Here is a 19,976-nt window from a genome sequence, read left to right as displayed (position 1 = left end):
GAAAACGGAAAAGCCCTCCTCCCATACATAAAAGGCACCACAGATAGAATCAGCAAAATCCTCCACAAACACAACATCAAGACAGCATTCTGCACAAACCAAAAAATATCCACCATCCTAAGAAACTCCAAAGACAAAATTGAGTTAGAAAATCAAGGAGTATATGAAATCCCATGCAGCACCTGCCCCACCACATACATTGGACAAACCAACAGAAGAATAAGTGCACGCATTGAAGAACATAAGAATGCAGTCAAAAAAGAGGAACCAACTTCTTCCCTGGTCCAACACCTTAAAGCCACAGGACATGAAATTGACTTTAAAAAGACCAGAACTATCGCCAAAGCTGAACACTTTAACAACAGAATAATCAGAGAAGCCATTGAGATAGAAAAACGCCCACACAGCATGAACAAACGAGACGATACCTCCCGCCTACCAGCCATTTGGAAACCCGCCCTTATTGACAAACGAGTCCCTAACACGAGGAATGACACCAGACCCACACTCAAGAGAGCCACACAGGATGACACCACCATACATCCAAGCAGAAAGCAGACTCAAACCCACAGGGATGATGAGGCATGACCAAGGACCAGAAGCCAGACTGCAGCTGCATCATTAGCCACTTTAAACCCCTCCAACCCATACATGAAGCAGACGGACACCCACCATGAAGAGCTGGCATGGCCACAAACATGAAGCCAAACAACAGCAACATAGCTCACCAACTCAAATCCCCCAGCAACTCAGACTAAGCCGAGCACAAAACCCCCAACCAATCAGAACACACCTCCACCCAATCAGAACACAACCGAGCTCCCACCCAATCAGCTCCCACCCCCACTGGCAGTTAAAAGGAAGAAACAGCTGCGATCTCACATTGCTCCTGGAAGCACGAAGCCGAGTAATCCAGCCTGAAGATGACAAATGAGACTTCGTCGAAACATCACCAAGACACTTCCCATTTTACGCAGGAGAAAACCCGAATAACCAAAGACCTACATACAAACACCCACGAAAACCTCAGAAAACATACATACATATATATACATACACACACACACACACACACACATATATGAAATATAGAGGAAAGTTAAGAATAAGAAAAAAGAAAAAAGTGTAACAACAATACAAACAGAAAAGAAAAAGATAATTAATAAAGTAACTTCCAATTTTCTTTACAACAGTTACAAACCAACTTACTATCTCAACTCTTTCTATGATTACATCACATAGATTTCCTCTATTCCATATTCAACCTTTTTAATCAGCAAATCCGAACACCATTTGATTTTTTTCATTTTTAGCAAAAGTTCATGGAAGGCTTCCAGTCTTTTACAAAAGTATTTTCTTTTATCGTTGATCAAATAGATAAATGTTGCCATTTTTTCAAATCCTGACATCTTCACTATCCAGTTTTCCATTGTGAGTTTTGGTAAAAATTTCTATTCTTTTCACATTTCCAACATAGATCGGAAAGTACTTTTATACATCTTAGACACTTCTTTTCTGAAATCATACACCAACAGTACAGTTCATCATTTTATAAAAGTATTGTCTTAAATTATAACACAATGTAAATTTCAGCCCTTTTAACCACATTCTTTCCTACTAATCCATTTGTATATTATAACCAAAATTCTTAGCTCATGTTATCATACACTGTTTAATTTGTTCTTCCATATCAAACCTCAACAAAAGTTAATATATTTTAGCAATCATTTGTTCATCATTTCTTCACTGTTCAATTTCAGTTATTTTTCTATGTACCTTAAAGTTTTCTTTTAATTGTATGTAAGAACTAAAAGTATAGGAAATATTGAAAACCAAATGCATCTGCACTCAGTTGCTGTCTGAATTTCATTTTAAATTCTCATGTTCCTGTACTAATAAATCCAGATATGTTAACAATTTGAGTTTGCTTGCTATTTCTCTTCTATAAAATGTGTCTTGTGTTGAAACCGATAAAGGTATTTTCAGGCACAGTCTGGTTTATATCGATTCCATTTTCTTAATTTGACACTTCTAACATAGTGGTTTTGAAAATCCACATTAAATTTAACTTTATTGTGCCATTAAAAAAACATTCCACACTCAGGTTATATTCTTCTACTAGTTATATCCTTCTTATTGTAACATTCTCTTATATTTCAAGATTATCTACTCTTTCATCCAAACCAAACAGCAGGTAAAATACAATCTAATATCAAAAAGGTGCATTTCTTGAAAAGTACATAGCACTTTGAAATTTAGAAGGCTGGTGACAACATTTATAAATATTTTTTCTGTTAATTAAAACATAATTACTTTATCTCTTTATTGTACACTTTCATTTATACAGTATATTAAAATACTCATTTTGTCATAACCATTTTTCACCTCCATCTATTTCATATTGAAGACTGATGCGGAAACATTCTGTTAGTTGCATAGGCTGGAGATGAAATGAACAACAATTTGTGTACAACTGATTAAAAAAATATTTTCAGGGAACATCAGTGCCATGACTAGAGGGAAATGAAAGAATTGTAATTTAGACATAATATGACACATGTTGTGACACCTTCTTTACGTATAGCTTCCACGTATAGCTTTTCAGTCTTGAATCTCATTCTTGTAAAGTAAAGGAGAACCTCACAGATGTTACAGAAGGCAAAGGCACTTTATTATTTAGTTGGAATTATTTATCTGACAGTCAAAGGCTACAGGGAGGCAGGGATATATCTAATGTATCTAAGTGATACAGTTTGGTTTGCACTCTGTAAGAGATTGCTATAAGAAAATGGAGAAGTGCCCTTGGATTGTTTTAAAGAATTCTATACAGGAATTGTATGTGTTTTACAGTCCTATAATCCTAATTTTGTATTCATTACAAACAACTTTGCATCCATACACTGCTGTTTTCTGTCAATATTTCAAAGTGTTCATGAACCATCCCTGTCAGGCGATTATCAAAAATATCAGGAATATTTAACAGACATTATGAAAGACATCCTTCAGGAATTTTTTTTTTCAGTCATCTGGACTTCTCTAACCTCCAATATGTCTCATCAATTGACAATCACTTTAATAATGGAAAGGAACTGGCTTACGTGAAGAGAACAGATGTCACCAGAAACCGGATCTACTTACATTCTTACCAGGCTATTATGTTCCTAGATCTAGACTTGTGATTCCATTATAGCAAGCTGAAATTTAACTAATCTTTTAATGTTGGGCTTTAACACACTATAGATATTTATTTTGGCACTTATTTGGCTATGTCTCAGATGTTGTATAGATACATTCAGATTAAATAGAAAGATAAATTAAACAAAATGGTATTGTTGAATCATTATTGTCCAAAAATGTGGGAAATGAAACAAGTTCTTCTCACTTTTCATTCCACACATTAACCTAACACCACACAAATAATTGAAGTAGGAAGAACGAAAAATATCCAGCAATGAATAAAGAAGAAAAATAGGTAGTAAGGTTTTTGAATCATTAGTCGTTACTGTTGTGGCCCAGCAGCAGCTGGCTGAGCTGTTGGTGGAACCTGACAGTGATGAACACTATGGAACTGCCCTGGAGGCTGAGGAAGACTCTGGGGGTTGTTCAGAGTCAGAGCAGGGACTAGAGAGGCCTGTTGGCCACCAGGTGGTGTCTGAGTGAGGGAGCAGTGAGGAGGAACAGAGGGAGGTTGTCCCTGATGTGTGAATGCATAGAGCTGATAGGAGGAGGGAGCTTTGGAAACAGGCTCATAGAAGAAAATAGGAAACAGGTGGCTACTGAATGGCCCCTCCCAGAGAGCTTATAGGTGATGGGGTGATGGGAAGGGGCGATGGGAAGGGAATTTTGCAGGAAACAACAGTTATTTATCCAGGTGTAGCGAACATTTGAAGAAATCCGTGAGGTTAGGCCTTGTTTTCTTAAGAGATAATTTACTGGCCTCCCAGCCAAGGGGTTGCCTATCTCCCTCCTTAGTCGTGGCAGACAGCCAAGCCAGCATCAGTATAAGTTAGATGCTCAGGATAGAACAGTTACTCACACTCTCATTAGTATTAGTATGATACACAAAACTAGTTAATGCAGAAAACAATGCTTTCTGTTTCAGCTCTTTATATCATTTTGTTAAGTCTGTATCCTTTGGAATCAGGTGTGAACTACATTATTTTAGTTCTATCAAGCAGATGGCGTTCTTGGATATTTTTCCCCTTTAAATTAAGCACAACTGATTACCATGTGGAAATGAAGAATGTAGTCTAGCAGCTGTTGCTGAAGAAACTCCATCTTTAAGTCTGATTGGTAAAGAAAAGGTGGCATTTTTCCTTTGACTCATGATGATTTCATATAATCATGACTTTTCATCTAGCTCTGATATATATTCAAAGTGAAGTGTGGACAGAATAATAATTTGGAAGCTGCCGTTTAGGTCATCATTTCTAATCCATTGCATTGTAATGAAATTCAAAGTAAAGTATTTCTGACAAATTCTGTGCAGTATCTGATTGAATACCATGTGATAGTATTTCTGTATCTGAATAATGATATAACACTTCTTCACCAAGGAGAAGCATACTAATGATACCATCCGTTCAATGAAAAAAAACACCATTATTATTTTTTTCAAATAAATTGTACTGACATATCCCTCTTGTGTCTGTGGACAGTTCAGACAGAATAATATAAAATAAATGAGGAAACAAGAAGATGGAACTATGAAGTATTGATCTCATCCATAAAACCTGAACAATCATTTCATTGATGTGTTGATTTCAAACCTCCCAGATTAGTTCATAGATTATTGCAGAACTGATTATTGTAAATCTGATGTCCAAAACCTGCCACACCAATGTAATGATGTCTTACTCTACTATACAAACTATGCCATCTCATGTCAGAGTTCTTCGTACTACCAGAAAGCAACTGAAGAGAGCAAAGAGATAGGTGCATCCATTTAGCAATAAATAAAGTGTTTGTACAATTACGTAAAAGAAATTCAACTGACTAATTTTAAGCAGCTGTCAAAAATGACAAACATAAGATACTTACATTTAAGGCACATGAACTGTCCTCTCGTTTCTTGCAGGACTCTGGAGTATCATTCTTCCTGATCAGAATCCTTATTTTATCATCAAGTTCTACACTGTCACATCTGGTTTCATAAGAGAAAAATAAATGATACCTTATTTTCTAAAGACAACAAATATAATTTAACTCTATTTTTAATTAGGAATACTCTTAAGCATATTAAGAGTTTCCCAAAAAATATTCTATAAAATCAAATTGGAGCTTCTGGTAAAAAAGATAACCTGCTAATTACTTATGAGTTTTACAAAATATTGTTCAAATACTTTTTTAAAAAGCTGTTAGTTGATAATATAAATCTGTTGATCTAATAAGCTTAAATATATCTAGCTTGGAACATAAAATATGGTTGTACTATATAGCTGCAACAGTACTTTGTGGCCATATTTGTAAAGTTCTTTAAATTTAAAACTCTTTGTTTTCAATGAAATATTCATTAGAAGTTTTGAATTACAGGACCTCCCAGTGAAGTAGTCTTTTAATTAAAGAGGTTTCTTTTTCCTATTTGGGCCAGTTTTCTATATACAGTTCCATCTTGGGGGGGGGGGGATTCTTATATATATTGTATTTCCATCAGCTGATCAAAAAAAAATTAAGCTTACAAGAATGTTCTGTAGATACGACACACTTTTTCCACAGCTGCATTTTAATTTTTTACTTTTTAACAAGAGATACTGACTTAAAATATTATGATTGCCAGCTATGGCAGAAACCTAACTTCCTCAAATTCATTCAGTTCCAGAGTTATCAATTAACAACATCCAGGTTTCCAATCTGCTGTTTCCTAAATATTCTTCACTTGCACTTCAACTTGCAAAATTTACAGTTCAACATCTTGAGTGTACCAGACTGGTAAAGACTGATATAAAATATAATATGCCTCTTTTTACATAAAAATATGCATTCATAGTTCATTAATATTTGGATGGATACTTCTGTATCAGGTGAGTTGAAACAAGCACAGAAAATTGCTTACATAAAGAAATCTTAGTTGCTATACTGCAATCTCTATTTCAGCCTCATTGCCTCACAGGTTGCTGCTGTGAGAATAAAATGAAGGACATCTCCATGGAAGCTGTACTGAGGTCTTGGAAGAAAAGTGGAGCCTATCAAATACATTTTTTTAAATTGTTTACTGAAAATTAGTACACTGTCAAATACAGCTTATATATTGATCACTAGTAATTATTAGATACAGCAAAAATAGATATTTTACATGGAAAGAACCATGTAATTTTCTGTTAATCCAATGGAATGGCAAAAAGTCATTCCTTTAATAACACATGAAAGAAACAAATAAATAAAGCTTGAATTCTTGCAACTAGTCCACATTAAATTGCAGGAGGGCAGCAAAACTGCCCGCCCAGCCTTGTTACTGAGGTCTCGTGTAGGCATACTTCAGGGATATTGCAATTTATTTTATAAATAAAATATATTAACCTGTCCTTGAAGAAGAGTTCATAGTAACTTGTTCTTAGAATAAGAATCAAATTAAACATTTTTAAGGAAGGATGGAAATTACCTACATGTTGTTTTTCTCTTAATCATTGATGGGATATTTAATTGTGATGCTATCATTCACATAGGCTATGGAATCTACCAAACTAATGAGATAGTTGTTTATATAGTCATAAACAAAATTGCTGTTGATATATGCTCCTGCTAGGGTTATAGTAGGGCATTCAAAGACAGCAATATACTTCTCTCCAGCAGAGTTTTGGTTGGTTTTTTCTTCTCACCAAGTAGTCATCGTATGCCAAAAGATTTCTAATGTTCTCTGTTTGGAGGTATGTGGGAGGATGTATTATCCTCAGGTTTTCTGTACTAGAAACCATAATTAGTTCATGCAAACAGGATGTGGGAATGCCTCTGAACATATTATTCTCAAACTGAATCCAGATATATCCAAGAAAAAAGAGCTGAAAGAGAGACAAAAGAACCACTACAGACTGTCAACCAAAGACAAGTCAGGGCTGCCCAAAGAACAGACTGAAGATGAGAAGGAGATGATGGGACAAGAAATTGTTTCTCAGATATACTTTGTAAAGAATCTTCATTCATGAAAAAAGAAGATTAAATATACTTTATGAAACTAATTTTCTACCATTATGTTGAAAGGGGAAATAATTCAAGCATCTTTCAACAGACTTATGAATGTTCCTCCCATTATTCCAACAAACCTGAGCCAACAAATTGTCATGTTTAGCAACTATGTGTTGTCAAAAAGTAAAAGTTATAAAAGTAACAAGGATACAAATAAGTCATGAGGTGTTCATGAGGTCTGACTATGCTGTATTCCAGGGGTGTCAAACTCCTTTCCTATGTTCTTCCTGCACATAACTAGGCAGAATATATGTTTTCAGGACTGTCAGCATAAAAATTTCCTAATGCTTGCATAACATTATGCTGCCAACCAGGCAGGACAATTTCACAAGTTTATCATTTTCCTGCAGGGGGTGCACTTAGTTCTAGAAAATGGCTTAGAAATCGGGTTTAGATCTCCGACAATCTGATGTAGAGTTTTAATGCTATTTCATACTATTAATTGTGTGAAAAATAAATCAGGTATGAAGCATGGCTTAGAATAAAAAGGTAAATGATTATTGCTGAGGCACAGGACAGCAGAGCTATATTTTCTATGTATGGATCAATGGTAGGTTCGGGATCCCGTCGCAAATGGTACGCTGTGACAGGGCCGGGCGTCTATCTTAACCATGTGCGCTGTGCGTGCGTGCACACGCAACCACCCTGCAATGTCCCAGCTGCTTGACAAGGTCGCTCAAGTGCCGTACACTCTGCGCACATGGGCAATTGGCCCATTTCCCTCAAAAAGAGATAAGGAACATGGGCGGGTGGGTGGGCCCACTGAAACACATTCCGATACAGTGAACGCTGCTCCCAGCTGCCACCGGTATGCCCACACTGGGCCGTACCACCTGGAACCCACCACTGGTATGGGTGTACGTATGTATATTTGAGATCACATTATGGATGGAGTAAAATTGTTGGCTTGTTTTAGGATATTAAAGGAGTGATAAGATTTGAAATAAAGGCATTCAGTATTGCCCAGTCTTAATGTACCTATTTGGCCCCTTATTTTAGCACCAAAAAAAAATAACCTATCAATCAAAACAATATGTTTACCTTCAATATTGACAGCATAATCAGAGCTGCTCTGGCACCTGATAAGTAAGTGCTAGAAAAAGGTATATATTCAACCTATATTCATAGATATTCTAGTATGTTAAATAATAAAGGATTGTGGAATAATTATTTTTGTACCTGAGAGAAAAACAAGGATAATGACTGAAAAAGCTATGATGGAAACTTGAACAGGCCACATCATGCACATTTCTACTCTGAAAGAGTTTCCTGAAATCTCTTCCCCCCTTTTTTTGTCTGTACTTTTGGTGAATTTTTGGTGAATTTTCCAGCCCACACCTTAAATTAAATGGCTTGATGACATTTATTGCCAAAGCTGGAAGACACAAATGAATGTCAAAAGAGAAGAAAGATGATATGCACACAGTGTGGATTATCCAAATTTAGGATTCAATAGGTTTGGTTTTTTTTTCTTTTACTAGTGTGGTTGGTTTTCAATATGTGTGAAGGATAATCCCATTAAACAAAACGCTGAGCAAACTATTGTTTTCAACACTATACTCCCACCAGAATAGATTAGTACTATTTTGATGGCTTTGTTACAAATAAAATTCCATGAAATGAAGCTTCTTTCAAATGCACAGAGTTTCACTTGCTTTTTTTGCCCAAGAATGTGATAACTATGTTGAGATTACAATACAACATGGTTGTATAGAGACAAAACTAAATTGTTTTATACTTTGGAAAAAAAATTAGCAATAATAAAATTTTTGTTGACATGCCTTCAATTCCCACCATAAACAAAAACAACAGCAACAACCCAATTCTGTTTAATAGGTCTAATATCTGCATGGTGTTTTGGGTAAGTTCTACAATATGCTTTTCATTATAACTTTATTTAAAAAAAATGAATCTGCATAATATGAATACTTAATAATTTATATGCCAGGCATTTTAATACAATGCTCTCTTTGATTGTGTGTTGGCATCTCTCAAGTATAAGCCTGAATGGAAGCTTCAGACAAGCACCAAGACAGCTAAAATATCTAGCTAAAAGACTGTTAAAATATCTTTGCAGTAAAAGTGCCAAAAGCATCATCTGGAACATGATACATGCTATGTTTGAAATTTCAGTTCTCCAAATGATGTTAGTTCAAATTGGTAGAGAAACAAGCTATTTTTCGCTGTATTGTTAGCAATCAAATTCAATATTTATAAACATATCGTATACAGAATGAAATGGTTCAAAGTCAGAACCAATGTTACAAAGCATTCAGATCATTATCAGATTCAAACTGCTTCTGAGGTCATAGAATCTACTGGTACGAGGAATAACCTTAAGAGATAAGGGGAAGAAACAACTAAAAGTGGGGAAGGCCGCAGGTGAATAACTGGCAGAGAAAGATACTTATAAATGATCCCTGTTCCTTCCTCTCTCCCTTCCCTCGCCTCCCTCGCCTCCTCCATCCCTTTCTCTCTTGATTCCTTCTCTCCCACGCTGCGCTTCCTTCTTTCTTTCCTTTCTCAGTTCCTCCTGCCTTCCTTTCTTTCTTCCTTTCCTTCTTTCCCTTCTTACTTCTTTCCCAACAGGCAACTAAGTGGTTGCTGTCAGGCGGGGAAGACGCAGTGACTTTGCAAGTGGCCAGTATGATACACACAATCATGGCAGAGAGGGTGCAAGTAGGAGAGACTTACCCATCCTGCCAGATTCCCTATTGACTTTCTTCCTGCAAATTTCTCAGGCAGCATCCCCATGGTTGCATGATCAATATTCAGATGCTTGGGAACTGACTCATATTTATGACAGTTGCAATGTCCCAGGGTCATGTGATCCCCTTTTGCTACCTTCTGATAAGCAAAGTCAGTGAAGCCAGATTCATTTAACAACAATATTAGTAACTTAACAACAACAGTGATTCACTTAACAACAGTAGCAAGAAAAGTCGTAAAATGGGGCAAAACTCACTTAATAATTGTCTTGCTTAAAACAAAATTTTTAGACTCAATTGTGGTCATACGTTGAAGACTCTCTGTACATCAACTGGCATATCTAACATACATGTGAGCTCTTTGCATAATATTGTACAAAGAATTCGAGGCTGAGATTATTATTTTTTATCAAAGCATTGGGGAAAAATGTACAGCATTACTGTCTTTCTGTTACTGTAGTCCAGCCTTATCCAATGTGATAACCTACATATATATTTGATTGGCAGCTCCCATAATTTCCAGTTAACATGTCCTTAACATTTATTGATAGCACCAGGTTCCAGAGGCATCTGAACATATATGCAGACCTGGAAAACAAATTGAACACTCCAGCACAAGAAAACAATTTGTATTGTCTAACACTGTTTGCCTCAGCCAGTGTAGCACGTAGCTGATCTCAGAAGGTAAGGGTCAGCCATATTCTTGAATGAGAATATGACTATTAACTAAAATGAGATGCTGGCAAATATGCACTGAAGACAGCAACAGTAAACAAAATTCTTGTAAGAAAACTACATGGATGTAGTCATTAGATGGAGCTTTTCCTAAGCTGTATTCAAAAATGTGCATAGGTTGCTATGAAGATAATCCTTATTTCTTCTTTAGAAAAGGGTGCTATGGCATAATAGAGATAAATATAGATTTAAATAATATATATAGATATGTAAATTAGGTAAGAAAGAAAAACACCACTTTCGTTCCATTCTAATTCAAGCAAAATATCTGCTTGAATTAGAATTTATCTAGGATAAATGTCCTAGTGCTTGTGTTTCCCATATGAAAAAGGAATGGCATTTTAAAGGACAGCTAATAGCTGGCAGCTGTTTGTCTGTAAAATGACACATCTGGAAAACTAAATGTTAAATGTGGATAGAACCATTTTTTTTTCTAATAGCTTTTACTTATTTTGGGGGAACCATAGAAATAACAAAGCTAAAACAAAAAAAAAGTCATACTTAGCATGGAAACATCTGGTTTGGGTAAAAAAATTAGAATGTCCCAATTATTAACAAAATCTGCACCCGTGTGTGCTCAATTATAATAAAAGGATAAATGCTTAATATGAAGGCAACATTCAGGGTCTCCAAAAGTCTTGCAAATCTCTGAACAAACTACTTAGTAATTAGAAATCTTCACTGATTAAGATAAGACTAATATGACATTTTAGTACAAGTATTCCATCTCAAATAGATTGCAAATACAAGACAATTCATAACAACATTTTTTTACTTTTCTTCATTGTACAGCAGCTGCTACATGATCTTTTTTTACTCAAGAAATGGCTAATGTTACTAATAGTTGGGATATATTTAGAAAAAAAATGGTTTTGCCAAACGACTGCCAGTTCTGTAGCTTTTTTTAAAGAAAAGAATCTTTCTGTGATTTTAATAACGTTGCTTTGTTTTATTTTAAGGCATCTCTAAGACTACCTTTTTAGAAGACAAAATGAGCATTTTAAGTTACTATATAGTTGCGAACGTGTTTATTGGAGCCACCAGTTTGAGAAGGTTAGGTGTGGAGGGAGCGATGTAAGTAGGGACACTACATCAAAAGTGAACATGATCTTGTCAGGGTCACATTTAAGCCTCAAAGTTCTGTCAAAAATTGTGTGGAAGATGTGACCGTGATGTTCAAGGGTGGAATCAGGACACTTAAACACCATTCCAGCCATTTTGCCATGTTGTAGTAGAGTATCCCATAGCACTCCAATAGATCTGACACAGAAAAAAATCATGATATTTCACAAGGCTCCATCCATCCAACACTCCATCCATTCTGAGTTTGAACAGTAAACATCCACTGTCGCATAAAAAGAGTTGCATCAGAGCACCATATGGCAGGGTAGTACCCAGCAAGCAAAACAACTGGAGAGCAGGTTCCTACATGAACAATTCAGGCAGAATGGGTACTCACAAGTGATGCCTGCACAACATGCAGGGAAGAAAGGCAGAAAGAAGGCACAAGACCAACTATATTACCCTGCCACTCATCAAAAACATTTCAGAAGCAGTAAAATGCAACTTCTGATATCTGTGAGTTGGCTTCAGCCTCCACCCAGAGTCTACCATTTGAGAACAAATAATACATACAAAGATTGTTTGAAACTGGGACAAACCTCTAATGTAATTTACCAGAATCCCTGCACAGATTGCCCTTGTGACTATGTAGGACAGACAGGGAGGAAGCTAACTACAGATTGCAAGAAGATGAGCAGGTGGTTAGATGTATTGGCAGCCTCACATTGCAATGAACAAGGCATGCCACTAGTTTACCAGGAACTTAGAAGCTTAGGGCATAGCGACCAAGGAAACAACAATCCATGACCTAATAGCCAGCCATCACCACCCTAATTAACAACTAAAAGCTACCTACAATCATATTAATACTATGCATAGTAGAATCCAGTGCACAGATTCTGGAGAAAGAGAAGTTTCCTGATGATGACTCCAGAATGAGTCCAAAATCTTGAAAGAATAAACCTCTAGTCCCAGTGATTGGCTCAGATTTGATCCTGCATGATTACTGCAATATTATTCTGAAACACATATATTTGCCTTCATTCACCATAAAATTATTTTTTCAGCACCGATATAACTTTGTACATTTATTATATAGGACATTTGCTAAGCAAGGTCTACCTGTATAGAAAGTGCAATCTGTAAGCACCTTTTGATATCAATTACCATGCTATGTTCAAAGACAGGTTGTATAGAAAAAATATAGTTATATCCACAACTGTCTATTGGTATTATCTTAATCAAATCAGTGTGACTGTGAAACTGCCTACACTTGATGACAGATGGAGATCAGTAACTGAGGCTGAATGTTAGTCTTCAGTGTGCCTGGCATGGTTGTAATCAACCTTCATCAATGATCATTACGAACCTAAATAGCCTGATAACTCAGAACATTTTCTACATTTTGTTGGGCCTCCAAGTAAAATTATTCTGTGTAGTACTAGCCCTGTACAGCAATACATGTTCTACATTTGCAGCACTAGCTAAAGGCAGATTAATACTATGAGATAGCAAAAGAAAAAGAATAGGAGGCCCTCATGACTTTGAGTGTTTTTCTATTCAGCCTCTCACAATATCCTTGACCTAACTGAAGCCTGATTCCAGTGGATTTATGGGGAACTGCTTCCAGGAAAGCTTGGTTTGGAATATATGTATTACATACTAGATAACTAGCTTGAATGACTTTTCTTTCCAGTGTTTGTACTTAATCCATTTCATTCACAATGACTGTAGCTAGACAGATTGTAGGTAATAAATGGGCAACATTTAATAAAATGCAATACCTTTCAGAATCAGAGTACTGGCTGTTATGCATATCTACAAATTTCTTTTTCAAGCTTTCAGATCTGATTTTAACCTGCCAGTTGTCTTCCTAGGAAAGAAGAAGAGACAGGAAGTTAACACCAACTTTAGAAAATTATGGGGACATTTTTTTTGTTTATTTTTCCCAAAAAATCAAACTGAAAAATATTGATCTACATAACCAGCAAGTATCTTTTTAATAAGTAAAATTTACAACAAAACCTGTTCAATGAAATAATATTTATATTACACATAATATGTAATAATTTAATAAATATACATGCTGTTGTCATCACACATACATCCCTGATATGGGAATAACAAAATATTTTTCAGCCAGTGATGTTTATGTATTTTGCAGAGTATATATGCTGCTTCGTTCACAATTTGAATAAGCAATTTTCCTGTATAACTTGGGTTGAAAAAACAAAATATGCAAACAAATACATAAAATTACATAATAGTATGACCTACATATGTATATTACATATTTTATGAACAAAACAATTTACATTTTTTAAATGTTGGAAGCCACTCTGAGTTACCTATGTGTAAATTAGGTGGCTATGTAAATTTGTTTAATAAATAAATAAACTCAAATTAAAAATAAATTCTGCTGCCAGGGAACAAAGATCATTCCTCTTAGGGTCTTTTTAAACTGTCAAGACTTTCTAAACACCACAAGAGAAGGGGCCTTGTTGATGAAAGGTCATTGAAATGGGTTAAAGTAATAGTCCTTTTATAAATAATTGTAGTACTGATCATGAATAATTCTTATCTAAGTCATAAGAAATGGAGTTAACCAGAGCTACTTAGTGAATCTTTCCTAAATCACTAATCTATGCCATAAAACAAGGTGGCCCTTATCGAATCCTAACTGTACTAAAGTGTAGGATGTATATATCCTTAATTAAAATTCTATAATTGGTAATTTTCTAAAAGATTTTAAATGCCATGAAAACTGAAAAAAATATTAAGCCAATAATTGGTTTAGAGATCTATATTTTGGCCTAAAATATTTTCATGTCTCTGAGTCATATTCATATCTTGGGATTTGTATTTGTATTTGTATACTTATCTAATTTATGAATAATGGTATCTTGCTTCATATTTATCAACTATAGAAAACAAATATTTCAGAGCATATATGAGAAGTACATATCATTACTTCCTCTCAAAAAAGTTTCTTAGGAGGTTAAAGCAAATCAAGTGACATTTTTATCTTCACAACACCATTTTGAAAATACAAAGGGAATAACTGTGTTATCCATTTACTTTCCATACACAAGACTCATTATAAAAAACTTTTTACTGCATAAATAAATTCTTCATTCATGCATCATAATTCAGAGTTATATAATTATAATAATTACTGTTAAGCTGTACAGCGGATGTTAAGATAATTATATGATCTATGCTTATAATTTTGCTTTATCCAGTATTTCATATATTTCAGCCTGCTCAGTCCTACAATGTTATATTAAAATACTAATATTAATATTAATATAGCTATATATATATATGTAAAGACAGCTAGATAGATAAAGCAAACAAATTCCATTAAAAAGATCTAACTTAAGATAATATTTAATATCCACAAAACTGTAAAATCCAGTTAGATTTGAGCTAACTTATGATTCTGACAATTATATAAAAACAAAAAAATTATCTTCCTGATTCTAAAAACCATTATCTTCCTGATTCTAAACAAGCTCTTTTTTATTCCAACATACATCTTCAAATGTAAATTTATGCTATGGTTTTAAATTTAGAAAAGTAACCACTATCACACATAGAACTACAGAGTCAGTTTATAATGCTGTACTCCAGACTAAACAATATGAGATTACAATGTGAAGTTCTGTATAATTAAATTGATTAGTTCCCAAACAGTTGAATGCATTTTATTCTGTATTGTATTTGGTGTCATTTATACCCCAATTTTTTATTCAGACACAGAAAGATATTTTCTTCTCTAGGCTTGCAATGTCATTAAGTAAAGCAGACACTGGAGAGTCATAGGCTTGGAATGCTATATTTTGGACTCTGTAAGAGATAAGCAAAATTATCTAATTGTTAGGTTTTCTCAACTATCCATGTTTGCCAGTTGGATTTGTTGGTCTTACTGGATTTGTCGGATTTATTTTCTTAAAGATCATAATATCATCTGTATGTATTTGAGTGAATGTTTGCTTAAGCACATGTATAATGTTTGTCTACAATTTTGTCTAACATGCACATTTTTTGCAAATAGTTTTCCCTAGTAGAATCCATTTTGGGACACTTTTTCATGACCACTTGCATTTCTGAGGCTATTTTTGAAGAAAGATTATTTTGATTATCAGTAAATTGCATTAAAATTAATTTAAAAAATAACCCATCTTTGCATCAAAATAAAGATGTTGTTTGTTGAAAACATTCAATAAAAAAGTTTGGGGTAATTCAGCAGGAAAAAGAAATAAAGATTAGTTGGAGTACTCACCATTGTCTAGATGCAGTTTGTGCTCTTAGATAACTGTAGCTCTTATCACAAATCACACATGTACATATATCTTTCAAAAGGTCATATTCAGGGAAATCCAGTTTTAAAATATTCATAGGAAAAAAAGCTGCTTAATCATATCACACAGAATCACAACCTACGTAGTTTAAATAGAAAGTATTCAAAGTGAAAGAGCACAGAAAGGATTCCCTCACATTCTTCAAGAAGTAATAGATCGTGGAAAAGAAACAAAATATTTCTTTCCCCTCATCTGAAGGGACCTTCATGAGAGAGATAAATGTCTTCTGTGGTGGAAAATGGATTGATCAAGAACGGGAGCCCACCCAATATGGCCTTAAAGCAGTATATGGTGTTTACAGTAAAATTGAGTAAGTCATCTAATCATTTCAAGAAATGTACACAGTACTTTGTTGTAAAAGATTAGCGATTTCCCTAAATGTTGAATTATTTCTTTCATTCACATAGCTTTTTAAGACATGGTTTATTTTTGTTTCCATAAGAATCATGAAGTAACATTTCATTTTTTAGATGATACCAGCCTCTTCATTGAGATTGGTTTCATTTTCTTTTTTTCTTTTACAAAAATATGGCTTTTATTAGGGCTGCTAGGAAAGTCCTTATTTGCATTCATCAACACTTTTTAAAAAAATCAAATAGCTCTCCTAATACATCCACCAGAAAATATTAATGGGATAAAGCCTCTTCCCTTTCTTCAGTGAATGGTGAACTTCTATAAGGTGCTATAAAATAGATCCCCAACATTATCAGCCATAATTTTTAGTAATAGTGATTATTCAAGAATCAGATGCATCTATTAGTGTGAAAAAACTAAAGGCGTAAAAACCTTCCTGTTTGTATCAATAGGAAGGTAAATCAGAATAAATTAAATATAATTGTATCAGATAAATGATTATGAGGGAATCCTTGTACTATAAGTAAAATAATGCCAATGGGCATATAGTAAGAAACCATTTCATTTCAGCGAAAGTGATAACATGCCAATGTTTCCTTTATACGTAAATGGATAGGTCTCTTGGAAAAGCCCTGAGAGACTTTCATAGAACTTTGAAGACTTGGATGATTGACCAGGTATTTAGTCCAGGAGCTTAAGCTAACCTGTTGGTGATGCATTTTTATTATTGGAATGTGTTATTTAACCAAACTGCTATGCATTATTTTTAATTGTTGGGTTTTTACTTGCATTTTCTTTGCATTTCATCCAAAGTCACTGTTATGAGATATGTATATAATTTCAGTCATCAATTAATCAATGCAATTTATTTCACCAAAAATTCTAGAATAACTGTACATGAATTCAGTCTTACATAGATGCTCATACACAGACGTACATGTTGGAAGAAAAAGTACTTTCTAAATAATGCCCTGGCCTTTCTTTATTATACTGGGATATGGACATTTTAATCATTCTTACTCTGGACCTTTGTTTAGGAAAACCAGAGCTCTGCCCACCCATTATTATTACTATTTAGCATATGATAAGAACATGACAGAAGAGGAACAACTTATTTACACAATCAATGCAATTATATACAAAACTTCTCCAGGGGTATAGCAGTGGCCTTATAACTGCATGTCCAATTCAACTATCCAGGTGATCTCTTCTGGTGTTGCTTTGAGTAGATCTTCTAGGGAACCAGACAATGCATATTGTGAACAAGTTTGCAAAATATGTTTAATAGTTTGCATATCAGCACTATAATCACAAGAGGAATCTTTCCATTACCACTGATACAGGGCAGAGGCACTTTTTCCAGGATCACATCTAATTCTGTTCAATTTCAACCAGACAGAGTGAGACAGTTCAAAAACCAAAACCAGAGTCCTCCTGGATCCACAGCTGACTCTCGACCATCAGTTGTCGGCTGTGACCAGGGGGGCATTTGCCCAGGTTCGCCTGGTCCGCCAGTTACGGCCCTACCTGAACCGGGAGGCTCTCGCAACAGTCACTCGAGCCCTTGTGATCTCTAGGTTGGAATACTGCAATGGGCTCTACATGGGGTTGCCCTTGAAGAGCACCCGGCGACTGCAGTTAGTCCAGAATGCGGCCGCGCAAGTGATAGTGGGCGCACCACGGTTCGCCCACATTACACCCATCCTCCGCGAGCTGCACTGGCTACCTGTTAGTCTCCGGATGCGCTTCAGGGTACTGATGACCACCTTTAAAGCACTCCATGGTAGTGGATCTGGATACTTGAGAGACCGCCTTCTGCCGATTACCTCCCTCCGACCGATCAGATCACACAGGCTGGGCCTCCTCCGGATTCCATCCGCCAGTCAATGCCGACTGGCGACTACACGGAGGAGAGCCTTTTCTGTTGTAGCTCCGACCCTGTGGAACGATCTCCCCGTTGAGATTCGTACCCTCACCACCATCCAGACCTTCCGCACAGCCCTCAAGACCTGGCTCTCCCAGCAGGCCTGGGGATAGGTTTTTAAATTACCCGCCCGAATGTTGATTGTTGAATGTATGTTGTGGTTTACTATTTTATTATTGGTCACTTATTGTTTGTCTTGTTATTGCACACCCTTCCCTTTGTGATTGTAAGCCGCCCTGAGTCCCCTCAGGGAGAAGGGCGGCCTATAAGTCTTATTAAAATCTAAATCTAAATCTAAATCAGATGGCTTGGTAGAGGGAACACTAATGGTAAGGCCACAAGAAGGTACCTTGCACTAACCTTGAGCTGTGATGGCACAGTGGATAGAATGTAATATTGCAGATATTGCAATCTCCTTCTGAGATTGGTAAATATGGACCCATATTGTTGGGTGCAATATGCTGACAGTGTAAACTGCTTAAGGAATGCTGTAAAGCACTATGAAGAGGTACAGTATATGAGTCTAAGTGTTATCGCTATTCCTTTTTCCAGGTTAAACTGGATAGATGTTAGGCAAATAGCTGTTTTCCATGCTGGCCTACAGGATTTCACTCGGGTGAAATTCAGCAGGTTCTGGCAGGTTCTGGAGAACTGGTAGCGGAAATTTTGAGCAGTTCAGAGAACCACCAGATTGTGGTGGAAATGGAGATTTTGCAGTATCCTTCCCCTGCCACGCCCACCAAGCCATGCCACACCCACCAAGTCATGCCCACAGAACCGTTAATTAAAAATTTGAATTTCACCACTGATTTCAATCCTGTGGTGGGCTGTTCATTGTCCTGGTGAATAGAAGGACCTTGTTGTTCAGCATTCTTGGCCATCACCAAACGAAAGCTTGTTGTCTTCTAATGAGGGGCAGTATGATATTGCTAAATGATGACAAGATGGCAGCTTCTTCACTGCCATATTTTATTTCTTTACCTTTTTTTAATTGTATCCCACCTTTGTTGTTTTTGAGATAACGCAAGGTGGTGAACATATGCAATCTAGTCACAACCCTGTAAGGTGAGAGGGAAGACTGGCTCAAGGTCACCCACCCAGGTGGCTTTCATGCCTAAGCCAGGACTAGAACTCACAGCCTTCTATTTTCTAGTCTGGTACCTTAACTATGAGACCAAACTGGCTCTTGTATCATATAATTATTATCCAAATTTTTATAGTAGCTGAAATATGGTAGGATGAAAATATTTGTCTCAGGAAGGAAAAGTACATTTGAAATGACTGAGGTGTAAAGAAAGACTTTTAGTTCTTTGAGCCTTGCTGTTTCTCTTCCGTTTCTCCTGGCCACTCTCAATTTTTTCAGCCTGTGCTGGAGAAGTTTTTCCACCTTAGAAGCCGCATCTAAACACAGAAAGGATATAAACACAGAAAGGATATAGTCAAATGCATGGTACTCACCCCCATTTCACCCCATAGTACTTCCTTCAAGAACTGATAATTATTCCACAAGACAGATTTTTTAAAAACATTCCCTCACATCACTATGAAATGCACTCCATAGACATCACTGAAAAAACGTTGCCATAAGATCATTTAGTGCTTTTTAGTGTGCATATAATACACTACACTACACTATTCAAGAAAAAGATT

The 19,976-nt window shown here is 35.8% G+C and overlaps 1 protein-coding gene across 1 annotated transcript in view; it reads right to left on the bottom strand.

Moving 5' to 3' along the window:
- TNIP3 (TNFAIP3 interacting protein 3) overlaps positions 1 to 19,207 on the bottom strand; it is an 81,206-nt gene extending 61,999 nt beyond the window's left edge. The window contains exons 1-3 of the mRNA XM_087723989.1: positions 19,130 to 19,207; positions 13,469 to 13,557; positions 5,041 to 5,143 (exon numbers count right to left, since the gene is read on the bottom strand). Of these exons, the coding sequence (XP_087580115.1) occupies positions 5,041 to 5,143; positions 13,469 to 13,557; positions 19,130 to 19,207 (270 nt within the window). The remainder of the gene's footprint in view (positions 1 to 5,040; positions 5,144 to 13,468; positions 13,558 to 19,129) is intronic.
- Positions 19,208 to 19,976: the final 769 nt, after the last annotated feature.

Source organism: Thamnophis sirtalis, unplaced genomic scaffold (genome assembly GCF_051295495.1).
Source record: "Thamnophis sirtalis isolate CommonGarterSnake01/CBP01778 unplaced genomic scaffold, rThaSir2_p1.2 scaffold_10, whole genome shotgun sequence".
NCBI classification, from domain to species: domain Eukaryota; kingdom Metazoa; phylum Chordata; class Lepidosauria; order Squamata; family Natricidae; genus Thamnophis; species Thamnophis sirtalis.
Note: the sequence above shows the minus strand (reverse complement) of the source record. Positions and strands in the feature narration are given on the sequence as shown.